General features: G+C 44.4%; 1 protein-coding gene across 3 annotated transcripts in view; it reads right to left on the bottom strand.

The window, feature by feature from the left end:
* Positions 1–16461, bottom strand: part of DENND2B (DENN domain containing 2B) — a 190128-nt gene that overhangs the window by 70931 nt on the left and 102736 nt on the right. For 2 of the 3 annotated variants that reach the window (XM_066639857.1, XM_066639856.1), the window contains one exon: positions 4900–6120. The exons of the other annotated variant lie outside the window; for it this stretch is intronic. In XM_066639857.1, coding sequence (XP_066495954.1) covers positions 4900–6120 — 1221 coding nt within the window. The remainder of the gene's footprint in view (positions 1–4899; positions 6121–16461) is intronic. 3 annotated transcript variants of the gene reach the window in all.

Here is a 16461-nt window from a genome sequence, read left to right as displayed (position 1 = left end):
GAGAGGACACTGTTCCAGAACCACTATTCAGTGCGCAATACCATAGTCTTCCAAGACTGAAGGATGACAACAAGGTGTCCTTATAACAGTAACACCTCAGCACTGCTCAGCAGCTGAGAGCCTGAGGGCCAGAAAAAAAGCTTTCACAGGCTGCATCCGGCCCCCGGGCCTTATGTTTGACGCCCCTGCTCTAGATGGTCTTAACTCTATGTGCAAGCTGCACACATCACAAAACAAAGTTGCAGCATGACTCTAGTTTATGGGGGGCTCACCCCCAGGGCCATCTATGCACAGAGGACTCCCTGGGATCAAGCTCATTGGCTTAGAGCAGGGGTGTCCAAAGTTTTTGGCAGGAGGGCCACATTGTCTCTCTGACACTATTATAAGACAAAAGGCACAATCCTCGCTAGGTCTACTCAGAAGTAAATACTATTGTGTTCAATGGAACTTACTCCTAGGAAAGTGAGGTTAGGATTGCAGCCAAACAGTCTCTGGGTCTCAGTTTCACATCAGTTTGCAATTAGCAGATACACACAAAACAAAGTCTTCCCCTTCCCCAGCAAATTCATTACTTCTCTCCCCCCTCCCTTTCCAAAACCCTCCGGGTGTGCTGTTAACAAACTCAGGGCACAATCCTAACCAGGTCTACTCAGAAGTAAGTCCTATTTTGTTGAATGGGGCTTACTCTCAGGTAAGTGTGGTTGAGATTGCACCCTCAGAGTGCTGTTTTTTTGTTTCTAGTGCATAATTGTAACACCTTCATCCCCATTTTGGGGGTAACTGAGGTGAGGTTTTGTAATGGGGAGCCGTGGCCAGTGGCCACAAGGATCAGGGGAGCTGCGGGCTGGAAAAGTTTGAGAACCACTGAGCTACAGGGATCCTCTGCATGTAGTCGGTCACTGGGAGCAAACAAGGAACTGCAGAATAGCAGGAGCTCCTTTGCTCTTTCACCCTCCAAGAAAGAAACTGTTAACCCTTCCTAAGATTATGTCTAAGGTTTAAGGACACGTATCCCTACACACATCTAAGCTACTAATTTGCTTCCTTCCTGCTATTTTCCAAACATGATTACTATGATTTGAAGCAATCCAGAAACAGGTACTTCTTGGAACAGAATTTGAGATCTGAGAGACCAATTTTTTTCAAACTTCCCCATCAGACAATTTTATCAGGTCAAGCTGTTCTGACATTACACTAGTAGTAAAATGAGACAGCACGCAGGAATACTGAATCTATAAGCAACAAAATATTGCTAATTTCTTGCTTAAGAATCAAATAACTTATGCGCCAACCCAAATATGTCCCAGTGATCTGCAGTTCCACTTGCACCATGCGCAAAATGAGGCTTCCTAACCTTTTTTTCTGCTTCCTTACCCTCTTCCTGCTCACACACACACACACACACACACCACCCCACTCTGAGGGTCAGGGGACTCTGCAGGACAGCATTTGAAGCTGTGCAGGGAATTGAAGATGGGACTGGGAGTGGAATTGGTGGAAAAATCAGAGACCATCATTTGGCATGTGTGGATGTCTTTTACAAATGAAAAAAGTCATTTGGATCCAAGCATTATCTGGAAATGTGAGTGTAGCCAGTTCCAGTCAGCCTCAGCCCAAGCTGGCCCATTGCTCAAAGTGACGCTAAATTCCACCATCCATCCCTTCTTCTCTTTGGTTGACCAGCACGAATGCTAACATGCACTGTCCTCCTCCTGCTCCACTGCTGCCACTTCTTCTAAACTGGCCAGATAGGAAAGATTCTAGGAACAAAAGCTTTGCTCCCAAAATCCTCCTCACCTGGCCAGTTTAGAAGAGGCAGCAGGGGAAGGGGAGGAGGCCTTTTTTCCAAGCGCTGTCTGAGAACAGAGCACTTGGGAAAAGCACTGCAGCAGCTACTACCATCAATAAAGTAAGCCAAAGAGAGCACATGAGAAGAGATGGGGCAGAAGTTTGGTGGAGTGGTCAGGCAGGCAGCAGACAGGGTGGGGGGTGGTGGTCAGCAGGCATACAGCATCACTTCCCAGTTTGCCACCTCCTCAGTCCACTGATCAAAGCAAGCACTTCAGTCAGCCTCATGGGTCAGCCATACCTGGCTTCAGTTTCTGTTCTCCGAACAGGAAGTCAAATTTGATTCAGTACTATCATTAGAATCTCACCAGCAGCCGTAAATTGAAATTACACAAAAACAAGATTGGAAAATGAAGTCACCAAATCAGCAACTCAAATTTGCTTAATTATTTTCAATTTGGGTTGTCAAAAACATGACGACCTTGGAATCTGTCATGTATTGGACGACTCCCAAAAACTCAAGCAGCCGATATGCTTTATATATCTTCTGAATCCTTTATGATGTTCTCAAGAAGTTAAAAGTCTACGGAACAACACTGGTTTGTATTCCAGGATTTAAGAGGGCTATGAAATAACACTTCAGAGCAGCAGAGATAAACAGCTCCAGATGTGAATCACATGCATACTTCCCTATGAATCTTGCTTATTTAAACAGGTACAGTATATTGCTGGCTGCTCTATGATACAAGTAAGGTCGGCATATATGCGCAAACTAAAGGGAAGCTGAACAGATTTCCAGAGAACCAAAGACAAGTACAGGTGTGCCCCAGTACCCATGGGGGTTCTGTTTGGAACCCTCTATGGCAGTGGTTCTCACACATTTAGTATCGGGACCCACTTTTTATCTGTGAGAATCTGTCAGGACCCACCGGAAGTGATGCCATGACCAGAAGTGACGACATCAAGCAGGAAAATTTTTAACAATCCTAGGCTGCAATCCTTCCCACTCTTACCCAGGAGTAAGTCCCATTTACTATCATTGTTAAAATAATATACTTAGTACCTTGTTAAAAACACAGGTCTGTAACATTTACCCAAAGGTAGTCACATACCATGGTAGCATCAAGTCTAATATATTAAAAATAAAATATTGAAATGAATGGAGACCTACCTGAAATTGGCTTGCGACCCACCTAGTGGGTCCCGACCCACAGTTTGAGAAACACTGCTCTATGGTTATGTGAAACAGCGGATACCACAAACGTGTCACCCCTGTCATCCAAAGGACGGGAGCTATGCTCCCCTTGCCTCCGGAGGGTAATCCGAGCCCCACAAAGACCACTCCTGCTTGCATGCGGCCTCTGCGGGCCTCAGAATGACTGTTTAAAGAAAAAAGCAACTTCCTGTTTTTTGTCAAAACCGAAAGTGACATTTTTATTGCCTTATAAAGCATTCCCAAGGTCTCTCTATGTCTTAAAAGGCATTAAAAATGTCTCTTCCGGTTTTGACGAAAAACCAGAAGTCACTTTTTTTCTTTAAACAGTTCAGAATCTCCTCCGGAGGCAAGAACATAAGAACATAAGAACAGCCCCACTGGATCAGGCCATAGGCCCATCTAGTCCAGCTTCCTGTATCTCACAGCGGCCCACCAAATGCCCCAGGGAGCACACCAGATAACAAGAGACCTCGTCCTGGTGCTCTCCCCTACATCTGGCATTCTGACTTAACCCATTCCTAAAATCAGGAGGTTGCGCATACACATCATGGCTTGTACCCCATAATGGATTTTTCCTCCAGAAACTCGTCCAATCCCCTTTTAAAGGCGTCTAGGCTAGACGCCAGCACCACATCCTGTGGCAAGGAGTTCCACAGACTGACCACGCGCTGAGTAAAGAAATATTTTCTTTTGTCTGTCCTAACCCGCCCAACACTCAATTTTAGTGGATGTCCCCTGGTTCTGGTATTATGTGAGAGTGTAAAGAGCATCTCCCTATCCACTCTGTCCATCCCCTGCATAATTTTGTATGTCTCAATCATGTCCCCCCTCAAGCGTCTCTTTTCTAGGCTGAAGAGGCCCAAACGCCGTAGCCTTTCCTCATAAGGAAGGTGCCCCAGCCCCGTAATCAGCTTAGTCGCTCTCTTTTGCACCTTTTCCATTTCCACTATGTCTTTTTTGAGATGCGGCAACCAGAACTGGACACAATACTCCAGGTGTGGCCTTACCATCGATTTGTACAAGGGGAACAGAGCTCCCCGCATCTGCAGAAAGGTGAATACAGGAGGCTCCCCTGTATTCTGCTACTCCATGAGCACAAGCAGAATAAACTGTGCCAAAGCAGCAAACATATGGGCAGATTTGCATTGTGTTTACAAATGCATAAATCCCATTACATTCCTGTTTGGGTTGGTTTTTCTTCTAGTACCCAACTCTGGGCTTGTTAAGATGCCAGCAGGATTTATACCTTACCTACTCATAAGAAAGAAATGTGAATACCAGGGTAACTCAGCATAAACTACTGTCAAGATGGCTGACCTATGGAGACAGAGGCCAAGGACTATTCAGAAAAGCTGTGTATAATGCTGCCAAATGTCCCTTCTTTTGAAGGGCAGCCTTTTAAAGCATTGTCTTACATTCTGCAACACAAACACTTTGTGTAAAACAACAATGAACAATAGCTGAGTCTGCATACAGGAAAGCCAGACTGAAATCCCCACAACCACAAAACTAAAACTGGAAGGCCATGGGCCTACACAATTCATAAAGTTTCTAGGAAGAAAAATGCAAGCAGTGAAGCACTTTGTACATTTTCAACTGATATTAACAGCAATGCCACAGATGCTCCTTATTTCAGAACTCTGCCATTCCACAGAACAAAGACTACGGCTCTCATTCAGGCTTTTTGTTATTCCCGTTGTTAAAATACATGTTCCAATAGCAGCTGCAGCTGATTGCAGGATCCATCCGGCACTGGCGCAATAGCACAAAAGCTGCAGCCTCATTAAGCTTTCTTTCATTCATTCAAATCTAGAAAATATGACTTTTAAAAGGGACGTGTTTTGTTATACAGAAATGATTCCACAACATTCCATGACAACAGCTGCCCTCTTTACCTATTTTGGGATTTTCTGTGAAAGCGGGACTCTTTTTTCTGTCTCCTGGTGACAGGGGGAGCAGGGGTAGATGGGAGAGGGGGTGGAACAGCAGTCAGAGGCGAAGGAGGTAGGCCATTGCTTGGTTTACTTTTATGATTCTTGTCAGCTTCGTACTCAAAAGTGCGTTTGGGCTTGGGCACTGGGTTTACTGCTGTGTTAGCCAGACTCTCAGGAGGAAGCTGAGGACCCCCAGAACTAATGGTCGCATTGAGTCCCTGTAGGGTTTTACTAGTTTTCTCAGTCTCAGTGGGAATCTCCAGATTACTCCCATAAGGCACATTCCCTGCTTTGCTCTCAGTCACATTCTCAGTCAAGCTATCAGCAATGCCCAGAGTCACAGACTTTTTTCTTCCTCTGTCAACACTATAGCAGCTACTTGGCAACTGAGGAAGACCCCTGCCAGGCTGTTCTTTTAAGGCCTGTTCAATTTTCTGTATTCTGTTTAACACAGCAGAACTCTCTTTCCTGGCATGCCCTTTGAGGAAAACACTAGAAGACTCGCTCCGGCTTGGTCTCTTTTCAAAACGGTGGCAGGAATCTCGGTCCAGGAACTCCTCCTCCTCTGTCTCTGGGTAGGAACATTCCGAAAATGTCCTGCTCATCCTCCGGAACCCTTTGTAGTCAAAAGTCTTCTCACTGCAAGGAGAGGGCAACATACTGGGGCAGCCCTCACTGCCCGATCTATCTCCGACATCCCTCTTGTCCAAGCATACACTCATTCTAGGGGAAGGCTCTTTGCGGCACTCCCATTGCGATATCTTCTGCCGGATATCTAGAGTTTGGGAATGGACACTGACCCTGCTGAGGGAAAGATTCCGCAGGTTCCCTGCAGTCCCCAACGAGAGGGTGCTCCGGGTGAGCTGATGACTGTCTACTGCTTCCCCATCTTGAGCTGTCTTGGGAGCCTCCTTTTGGTCTTCAGTCTGGAAAACTGAGAGCCTTTTATCCAAACACCCAATGCTGACAGCTTTCAGGGGGTGAGTTGGGGATTCAGTGTCTGAGGGGGAAGTGGAAGTGCTTCTCAAGGTAATGCCCCAATTAGTCCAATCCTTGAGAAGGACCCTGGAATTGGCAACTCTGGTGAAACTGGTGGAGTGGCAAGAATCCTCGCTGTCACTGAGGGGATAAGTCGGACTTCTTGGTTGATATAGAAGAGGTGGTGGGGAGACTGATTGACACCTGAAAGTGAGAAGAAAAACACAAATCAGCTGCCTACCTAAAGGGTTTACTCAATACTGTTTTCTAAGACAAAATCTGAGGATGAACTTATGCCCAACCTCAGATTCCAAAAAGGGTTTCTGAAAATGCCCAAATTTGGGACTAGAATAAAACTCTTTTAATTCTTATTTTAAATAAATTGGCCCTAGTGCACAGTTATATGATCTTCAAATTTTTAAAAACCATTAACAGTACCTTGCTCAATCTGAACAACTTTTATCAAGTAGATTATTCCATTTCTAACATAGTGACCAACTGGATACCTTTGGCAGGTCATATACAAGGCATGACCACAGTATTCACGTGCCATTGTTTGTCCTCTGGTCCTAAGAGGCGTACTTCCTTTGAATATGGAGGTTTCATTTGGATAGCACAACTAAGATGTATCATCTGTCAGAGCTAATCACCTAGCAGTCTAAGGCTACAATCCTAGCCACCCTTTCCTGAGAGTAAGTCCTATTGAACAAAATAGGACTTATCTCTGAGTAGACCTGGTTAGGATTGTGCCCTATATTTCAGTACTGATAAGTAGCAACACAATTTACAACCCAATTTACATCCTTATTATGCCTTCTGCCTCACATATATAACTGCTCCAATTCTATCCCCACAGTTTTACACAATGCAGCTATGCCACTGGGGTGCACGCTGCATTGTATGATAGAGGAATGACTGGACAGTCCAGGAGGGATAAGTAAATATATTTTTCTCTTACCTCTGTGTAGGTCACCTGGTTGCCAATGGTCCCCTTGGACCTACACAAGCTATTTAGTGCTATTTAGCTGGTTTATGTCCAAGGAGCCTCAGAGAACATTGGCCTGGGAAAAGTGGGGTGGAACTTAGTGTGTGCTGCTGCCACCGAGATCTTCCCCCTACACTCCCAAACTGCCTCCCTACCTACCCCACTTCCTGCTCTAATCATTCCCCAAACTGCCCATGAATTTCCCCACTACTACCTTACTTGCTCCAGTGGGGCTTCTGCACACTAGTCTTACATGCACAGGGCCTCTGGACATTTGCATCGGCAGTCCCACAGCATAGAACAGCAGCACACCTTTTGTGGCACCATACCAGGACTTATGGCAGAAGATCACAAGATCCGCTGCTGTCAGCCCACAATAGGATTGGACTAAAAGCTGTACTATCAAAATTGCTGAAGTCTTTGCTATGGCATAGCCGAATATTTCAAAGAAGCCACTAAGCATTTTGTAGAGTCAGTGGTTGAGGAGAGCTCTAGCAAAGACAGCAGTAATAATATCCGAGTGTCCAGCGCCCATCATATTCATCATCTCAGTAATTCTTACGACTACCCTGTAAAGTAAGCCAGTTTTACCTCCATATGACAGATTATGCATAGGACAGAGGTTGCGAGAAGCTGGCAGCCGCCATCTTGAAAAAGGGCAAAATGAAGTGGGCGGCTCCATTTTGAAAAAGGGCAAAAAGACCCTGGGGGTGCCATTTTAGGTTTCCATGCACAGAGTAAAAAGACAGAAAGAGCGGCTCGCACATGTGCAGGGCAGGCAGTGTGCCACTTTTCCTTTGCAAGTGTGCTGCTGCCCAGCCCACTGGAAGGAGAGGAAAGGAGAGTATGCTTGGGGATTTTAAGGTGCGTGCTCCCTCAGCCCTGGGGGGTGCAGGGCCCCTCTGTTTGGCTCCCTTTTAACCTTCGGCAGGCGAGAGGGAGTGTGGAGAGGTGCCCGTGGGTGGCAGCAGAGGCTGCAATGCCCACACATCTCCTGGCTGAGCCTGTACTCTCGCCTAGCTGAATGTGTGCCAGAAGAGGTGTGAGCATTGCAGCCTCCACTGCCACCCACAGGCTCCACCCCAGGGCACCTCTCCACACTCCCTCACCTAGCTGAGCGTGTGCCAGCAGAGGTGTGGGCGCTGCAGCTGCTGCCTCCCAAGGGCTCTATGGGCGGTGGCAGTGCCTGTACCTCTCCCTGGCACAGACAAGCAAGGGAGCCTGAAGGGGCGCCCAATTGGTCCCTGTCTCATCTTCAGGTGTGCCAGGGTGCCCCTTGCCTGCTGCTGCTGGTCCTCGCAGCCCCCAGCCCACCCCTCTCCCTCCCTCTGTGAAGCTGCCCCTGCTGCCGCCGCGATGGTGTGGACCCCTCTCACATGGCAGGCCCCCTGCCTCCTCCTCCCTCTCCTGAGCATGGAGCCTGGTCCCCCATGTACTTGCATCTTGCCAGCCAGGCACTCAGGGAGACCCCCTCAATTGTTGGGCCTCGCCACCTCTCCCAGCCACTACAAGCGGGTGCTCCCTTCCAATGAAGCTACCACACTGTTTGGCTCTTTTTAGCAGCTGGGAGAAGGGCATCCTTCTTCAGCTGTGAGGGGGATGCTCCACGCCCCCCCCCCACTTCTCTGATGCACGCCATTGAAAGTAGTCACACAAATATGATACATCTCTCCACGTGCCTTGGCCATCTCTTCTGCACTGAGCATATGTCTGAGAAGCTACAGGTGGGGTTGGACTAGATGACCTTTTAGGTCATTCCATGATTTTGGTGATCTTCAGGGTTGTATGTCAAATGGGTTGAAAGTAAGCACTGAGCATATGTTTGAGAAGCTACAGACAGGTGGTTGGACTAGATGACCTCTTATGTCCCTTCCAATTCCATGAATTTGGTGATCTTTGGGGTTGTATGTGAAATTGACTGAAAGTAAAGTCCGAACATGTGGCAGAGAAGCATTTGGAATCTTCAAGGTAATTTGTGAAGTGGGGTGTGTTACTAATGATGGGAATGGTAGTGGTCATCCTGGCAGCTGAGTGATTTCAAAGCCCACAAGGCTCACTCCTTGGTTGTATCTCCGGTTCAATCTTCAGAGAACTATAGCTCTGCCGTGGTCTTTCACTATAGCTGAACCTTTGTATTTCTTCCACTGCTTTCCCTCTTTCCCTGTTCCTTTCCCTTCCCACTACTGCCAAATCCCCAACTTCTGAGCTGGAATATTTTCTCTTCTCATTTATAGTTTGAGTTCCTAGGTAAGAACAGTGATGTCACTTCCTGCTTGATGACATCACTTCTGGTTCTGGCATCAGTGATGTCACTTCCTGTTTGACGATGTCACTTCTGACCGTGACATCACTTTCAGGTTGATGACATCACTTCCGGTGGCTCCCAGACAGATTGTCATTCTCAGAAGTAGGTCCCGGGCTGAAAAGGGTGAGAACCACTGGCATAGGGAATTTACATTTCTTGTCACTTGCGAATGAGTTGCTAAATGGAAATGCCACATGTGCTCCTAATAATCTCCCTTCATGCTAGTGGGTTTTCTTGTGTCTCCATGTTCAGTTTTTTCTTGCATTTTTCTTTACTTCAGAACTACTGCTAAGTAATTTAAACCATCAGTGTGTGCTGGTTTTTACTCTACATATTTTGCAATCCCCGCATTTTATTGAGCACATGGGCCCTAGAACTAGTTGTGAAATGCACATGCACTACAAAAGAGAGTAGCAAGGGATTTTGAAACATTATACGTGCAAGTGTCCTTATAAGGACACTCGAACATTTGCAAGAAATAGCAGAACGTTTTTTAAGATCGCCAGAATTCAGGGAGATTCAATTCATTTATCCAAAAAAAAAAAAAATTACCAGACGATAGTTGCCATTTGGTCCCATGTTAGAGGAATCCTCTCTTTCCTCTTGTTCAAAAAATCACTTCCAGCAGTCAACCTTCTCATTTTCAATTACACAGAGACAAACCCGCAATTATCTAGGTGTGTGACTATAGTTGCTGTACCAGAAGTAAGCAGCTAAGAGGGAAGAAGTAATGTGTAAAAGAAGTTAATGTGTAAAAAGAAGTTAATATGTAAACACATAATTGGGCACTGCTGTCCCCTTTTTCCATAAAAGTATCAGGAAGAGGAGCAAGTCTATTTTCTAGCTCAGAACAAACCTATCTGTTTAATATGATATGCCAGTGTGATCCCAACTTCCAAGAATGCAGCCATCAAAGCAACAAAACAAATCAGGTGTGAAATTTTTTTAGAGGCCCTAAAGGCTGCTGTCTGATTTATAAATGCCAAAGGGTGTGTCTATAATAGTGATTGGGCAGCAGTGCTCCCCCCCAAGTAATCTGCCCTGTCAGTTTCATGACCCAACAAAAATTGGGACATAGCCCACCGGTGGGTCCTGGACCCACAGTTTGGGAACCACTACATTAAAATACTAAAATCTAATGCAGAACTTCCTGTTCAATGCAGAAAGACTACTGTACTAAATGCTGCATATTGGGAGACGACTGATGTTGCTAGTGTGAGAGAACAAGAATATACACTGTTTGATTCTATTCTTATGGACAACCCTGTAATGCAGTATATAATCCAGCACATACATCTTAACCCATTTTTGCCCAGCCCACAGGTGTACACATTTTATCCCTGTTGCGTATATGCAACATTAGGCAGAAATGGTTTAAGGCAGTGTTTCTCAAACTGTGGGTCGGGACCCACTAAGTAGGTCGCGAGTCAATTTCAGGTGGGTCCCCATTCATTTCAATATTTATTTTAATATTTAAACTTGATGCTACCATGGTATGTTACTGCATCTGGGGAAATGTTACAGCTCTGTACTTTTAACAGGTTACTATGCATATGCTTTTAATAATTATAGTAAATGGGACTTACTCCTGGGTAAGTGTAGGCAGGATTGCAGCCTAGGATTGTTCAAAATTTTCCTGCTTGATGTTGTCACTTCCAGTCATGACATCACTTCCGGTGGGTCCTGACATATTCTCAATCTAAAAAAGTAGGTCCCAGTGCTAAACATCTGAGAACCACTGGTTTAAGGAATGGAGGCAGACAGCTTTTTTCCTTTATTTATGAATAGTTTCAAAACCCTAACTGCAACAAATATATTGCATATACCCATGACAGTTTGTTAAAATCTACTGAAAAGTAGCTATGTGTAATTAACTAGATACTCGCATATACACGATATATATAAATGCACATCAGTGACACTATACCACCAGAACTCAATACCAGCAAGAAACAGGGTTGTTGGTGAAAACAGTAGCTCTGTATTGAATTACCCCATAGTTACCCCACCTTCTCCATAATGTCTAGAACAGCTTACTCTTATGTCATTACCATGCTAATTTTCCTGCCCTACAATGCTGGCTCCTGCTAGCAGGACAGAAGAGGGGAACACACTTAGCTTACTGCTATCACAGCAAATTGACATATGTCAATCAGGGCTCTACATCATATACCTTCACATTCAGTGCTGCTCTTTGCAGGCAAGCACTGAATGTGCAAATACCCAGGGGTATAGTCAGTCAGTATGTGACTACACAACATACGTCCATGTCCTGCTCCATATGTTCAGTGAACACAGAGGGGTTAACATCTGAACGGAGTTACAGACAGTGGTGTCATTATGGGGTGCAGACTGCACTGGGTAACAACATCAAGGAGGTAACACCAAAAGCTCCGGAGCCCAGGTCTACTCACCCAGTAGATGTGGCTGCTCAGCCTCCATTTCACTCTCTCAGAGGCAAAGTCTACCCAATAGGAGGATGAAGGATGGTCAGCCGGGCAGATCAGGTGTACCCATAGTTCTGGGGGCAGATGCGGTCCATGAGGGTGACACCATGAGTTTTCGCACTGGGTGACACCAACCCTAGTTACGCCACTGGCTAGAGATGCCCACATTTCTCCACTGCATCACCTTTTTTGCAAACAGTAGTAAAGAACAGCTCAACCTAAAAAAGATATTTACCTTTCCTCTTAAAAAAAGGTAAACAAATCTCTGAAACAATAGCACACAGTAAAAGAACTCTGTGTTTCTGCACACCCTTGTGACATACACTGGAGAAAGAACAGGGGTTTTTTGGCCTGTTAATCAAGTTCTATTATTTAAAGCCACATAAATTTAAGAAAAGCTGATCCAACAAAGAGACAGCATTGTCTCTCCTGTTCTATAGCATAAATCTAGCATGGGGTTTTCACCAAATTCTATTGTTTGACTTACCCCTGTTCTGTGACTCGAGAAAAGTTTTTTTTTTTTCCAACTTGCTCTTTCTTTTGTTAACCTTCACTCTTTTCTTTAACCCCAAAATCAATGCAGAGTTTCCACACTGCTCATTCTTGAATCAGGAATTGTCTCACGCTTTTCTCTTTCACTCCCAGAGCTTTCTGAATTCCCAGGACAAGAAAGAATTCTCTTAGCAAACACCACATACCTTGACCAACAAAACTGCTGTCATTTGGCAAGAGGAAAATTGATTCCTTAATTCTAGGAAACACTTCTTATCTTATAATCCCTGATTAACAAAAGTAATTTTTTTTTCAAGCACCTGAAAAACAGGCAAAGAAAAAAAGCTAAGATTTTTTTTAAAAAAATCACTTTGCAATGACTGTGTGGGATTCAAATGTATACAGATGGAGGAGGGGGACGATGCAGAGAATGTACTGAAAATACAATTTCTTCGAATGTCAAGAATGTACAACAGGGTGATGTGTCCTACTCTGCTTATGAGCTGTGAAGAGACAAAGAGAAGAGCTGTTCAGATGGTCCCTACAACCAAACAAAGGCAGCATAGAGAGAGGCAGACATGCAAGCTTGCCACCAGCCCATGCAATTTGTCACCAGCTGTTGTAAGCAGCACAAGTTTTAGGGATTTTTTTTTTGCCTCCAAGGTGGGGCATAAATGCTAAATATAAATAAAAATAGTGGCCATCATGCTTCAGGTATCTGCCTGCCAACACTAATCCCTAGAGAACCAGCAGGAAGAAGCCCCTGTGATCAAGCGATAGATATATCTGCTTAGCAGACAAGGTCCATACTGAAAATTACAGGAAGCCAATGGACAACATGAGTGGAATCATGCTACAGCAGTGGCGTCACTGGGGGAGGTGCAGGGGGTGCGGGCTGCACCGGGTGATGCGCCACGGGGTGACGCGCCAGGGGGGATGACACATTAAATTCACAGCACTAGGAGCTACCCCATCATGCCATACACTGTTGGATGCAGAATGTCCAGGCGGAATGCAGTGCAAAAAACCGAATTGAAATAGCTCCTTTCTTTCAAAAGTTATGGCCAAAAAACCAGAAAGAAAAATGAATGGATCCCTATGGAAAGTGAAAGTGAGCCATACCACGCGTTTACTCGTGAGTAGGTTTACTTGCCATATTCTGTTCGAAAGGGCAGGCTCAGAGGAATCCAATGACACCAGAATGGTCCTGATCCAATGAATGCAGCCCCAAAAAAACACCAGAGAAGCAGGTCCCATCCCTCCCAACTGCAAGTCTATTGAGCCCAAATCAAAGCCACGTGGCCATGTTTCCTCGTGAGTAGGCGAACTTGCCTTAGTCCAACGGAAAGGGCAAGCTGAGAGGACTCCAACAACATCAGAATGGTCCTGATCCAATGAATGCAGCCCCCCAAAGGACGGCACTCCCTCCCAGCTGCAGTCTATTGAGCCCTACGGAAAGTGAAGCAGCCTCACGGTCGTGTTTACTCACGAGTAGGCAGACGTACCTTGGCTGGTGGTCAGGCCAGGCAAAGGGGAATATGAGGACACCAGAATGGTCCCAATCCAATGGAGCTGGAGTGCAACAAATGCTCCAGAAGGCATCCTCCCCCCCACTAAAATGGACAAAAAAAAAAGAGGCTTGAACTGGTAAGGGGAATATTTTCTATTTTGCACTTGCAAAGCCAGGAGGGTCTTTATATGGATATGCCTGAAATAGAAGAACTTTAAACTGGGCACTGGGGAGGGCTGGAAATCTCACTGATTCTTTTTGGAGGGTTGTTATTGCAGGCAGACTACAGAGTAAGCTCCATTGACCACTATGGGACTTACTTCTGAGTAGACATGCATAGGCTTGAGCTCACAGGCTGCAATTCTACCCACACTTTCCTGAGAGTAAGCCCCATTGACCATTATGGGACTTACTTCAGAGTAGATTTACTTGGTGGAACAGGACTGGCTCCCCCTTATTTAATTATTTCTTTTATTTTAATTTAATTATTTATAATTATTTTAATTTGCTTGATGATGTCACTTCTGGCCATGACATCACTTCCAATGGGTCCTGGACAGATTGTCATTCTAAAATCCCAGTGCTAAACGTTTGAGAACTGCTGCAATAAGGTGTTAGTAAGTTGATATGGGCTGTGTGTGTGAGACTCTACAAGTTTTCAAAATCATGAAAATCAGAATTTGGAGGAATAATACCATCATGTTATATATCAATCAATGTGTAATTGCATGCAGAATGCAATGAAACAAACCACATTGAAATATCTGTTTTCTGGGGGGCAGAGTTAACACTCAGTGAGGTAGCAGGGAACCTTGGAGGGCTCCGGGGGGAACGGCTAAATAGATGTGTTTTCCAAGGACCTCAACAATGAGGTACTCTTCGTTGCCAAGAAGAAGGAACGAAGGCTGAGAGCTTGTTCGGGGCAGTCTCTTGAGACAGCGGTTTCAGAGATATTTTCCCCGATTGCTCTGTGCTGAAACACATCGTATCCCGGACGCCATCTTTGGAGACAATTCGGGCAGCTGAGAACTCCCCCCCCCACGGCCTAGATAAAACATGAAAGCGAACAAAGCCTTTAACTGTGAGTAACCAGTTCATTAAAAGGCTATAAAAAGAAATGCAATCAAGAGGTTGGAAGGAGGGAAAGACAACTTTAAGATTATTTACATTGGCTTACAGCTACCCAGAAGGGAAAAAGAGTGAATGTGGATTTAAAGAAGCCCCTGCTGGAGTAGTTTTTTTCTTTTGTGTAACAAGGATGATTGGAAGAAAAGTAAATAAGGGAAGATAAAGAATCACTCTGTTGGAATGGTATGCATGGAAAAGAAATTAAAAATTAATCATTAAAGGATGGAACAACTTTCAGTTTCGTTTTTGCCGCAAAAGGCTTGACTCAGGCCTGAACAATTAAAGGTATACTAACTTAATTTGACAGTGTTATTAACTTGAATTGAATTACTGATCTACCCCTTTTGGATATAAAAACTTAAAGATTATTTTTGACAAGAAGGGATGCAAGACAATAAGACTTGGATGACTTTAACTGTGGGAATGTTTGGACACTGATATTGACTTGAAGTGGATTATTGACTTATTCCTTTTAGATATAAAGTTTGGGAATTAGCCTTACAAGAAGGTGAAGCAAGATAATGAGACTTGGTTGATTCTTTAATTGTTGGACCATTTTGTTTTTCTTTTTTATAGCCAGAGTTATATCAGCTTGATTTGATACTGATAAGAATGACATCAAAAAATTTAAAGGATGTTAGCGAAAGCCAGACCTCATTAATGAATATGTCGCGAGAATTCAGAAATGAACTGAAGCAAGAGGTTGGAAAACTATCTGAACAAATGAGGCAAATAAACTCCTCCCTGACAAACAGACAAACAAAGAAAAGTATGGAAACTCTCCTATAGAGGAGAATGTTGGCAGCAGAAAGTGTGTACTTGCAAGAATTTTGAGAAATACAAAATTGTGCTAGCGAGCTAGTAATTTTAAGGATAAACATTGGCAGAAAATTTTTATTAATGCAACCTGCCAAGCTTCTTAAAATCCAAAGGATTTTGACTTCTACACGCAAACCAAATAGAAACAAAGTTCATTTAAGTATACTAAAAATAAAATATTGTGTAGTAGGTTTGGCATAATAAACTCAAGACCAAAATCTGACCTCAGTTACAAGCTCCCAAGAGAACCTGGTCCAAGAGAAGGAAGAGAAGAAAACTTTAAACTCAAATATGTGCTGTAAAGAACACATTTAGAAAATCAAAAACAAAAAAACCCACCATGCCAGTAATGTACTTCCAACAGAGCTTCCATTCCAGTATAGCGACAAGCTGTAATACTACAAGCACTGTGGGTTAATAGCACCTCCGGGGTAAGTCATATGTCAACCTGGTTATGCTAACATACCTTTTTTCCATATATTAACATAAGCAGGTATAAACTGAAGGGTCACTTGTCTTCACATTTTCCTGTTTTTACTTTTGAAATTAAAAGTTTGAAATTAGACTCACTGATCTCTATGGATGGGAAATCGAGTCAGTGACTCAGACTCGTCACAAAAATTCATGCTTTACGCTGATTTGTGAACTCGTGAGTCACGTGTGTGGAAGACTTGAAAAAACACTTGAGTCAAGGGCCCCCTGACTCAGAACTCATCCCCACGCATGCTGACTCGAGTCTGCCTGTGTCTGGGGGTGCTTGCTTACTGTTTTTGGGGCATGAAAAACCTCATAGGGCCATCATTCAGATAGGGCAAGCAGCAGGGAGGTTGCAGCTGGGAGGCAGGGATGGGTTAATGCA

This window comes from Tiliqua scincoides, chromosome 1 (genome assembly GCF_035046505.1).
Source record: "Tiliqua scincoides isolate rTilSci1 chromosome 1, rTilSci1.hap2, whole genome shotgun sequence".
Taxonomy (NCBI): Eukaryota; Metazoa; Chordata; class Lepidosauria; order Squamata; family Scincidae; genus Tiliqua; species Tiliqua scincoides.
This window is presented reverse-complemented; position numbering and strand designations above follow the sequence as displayed.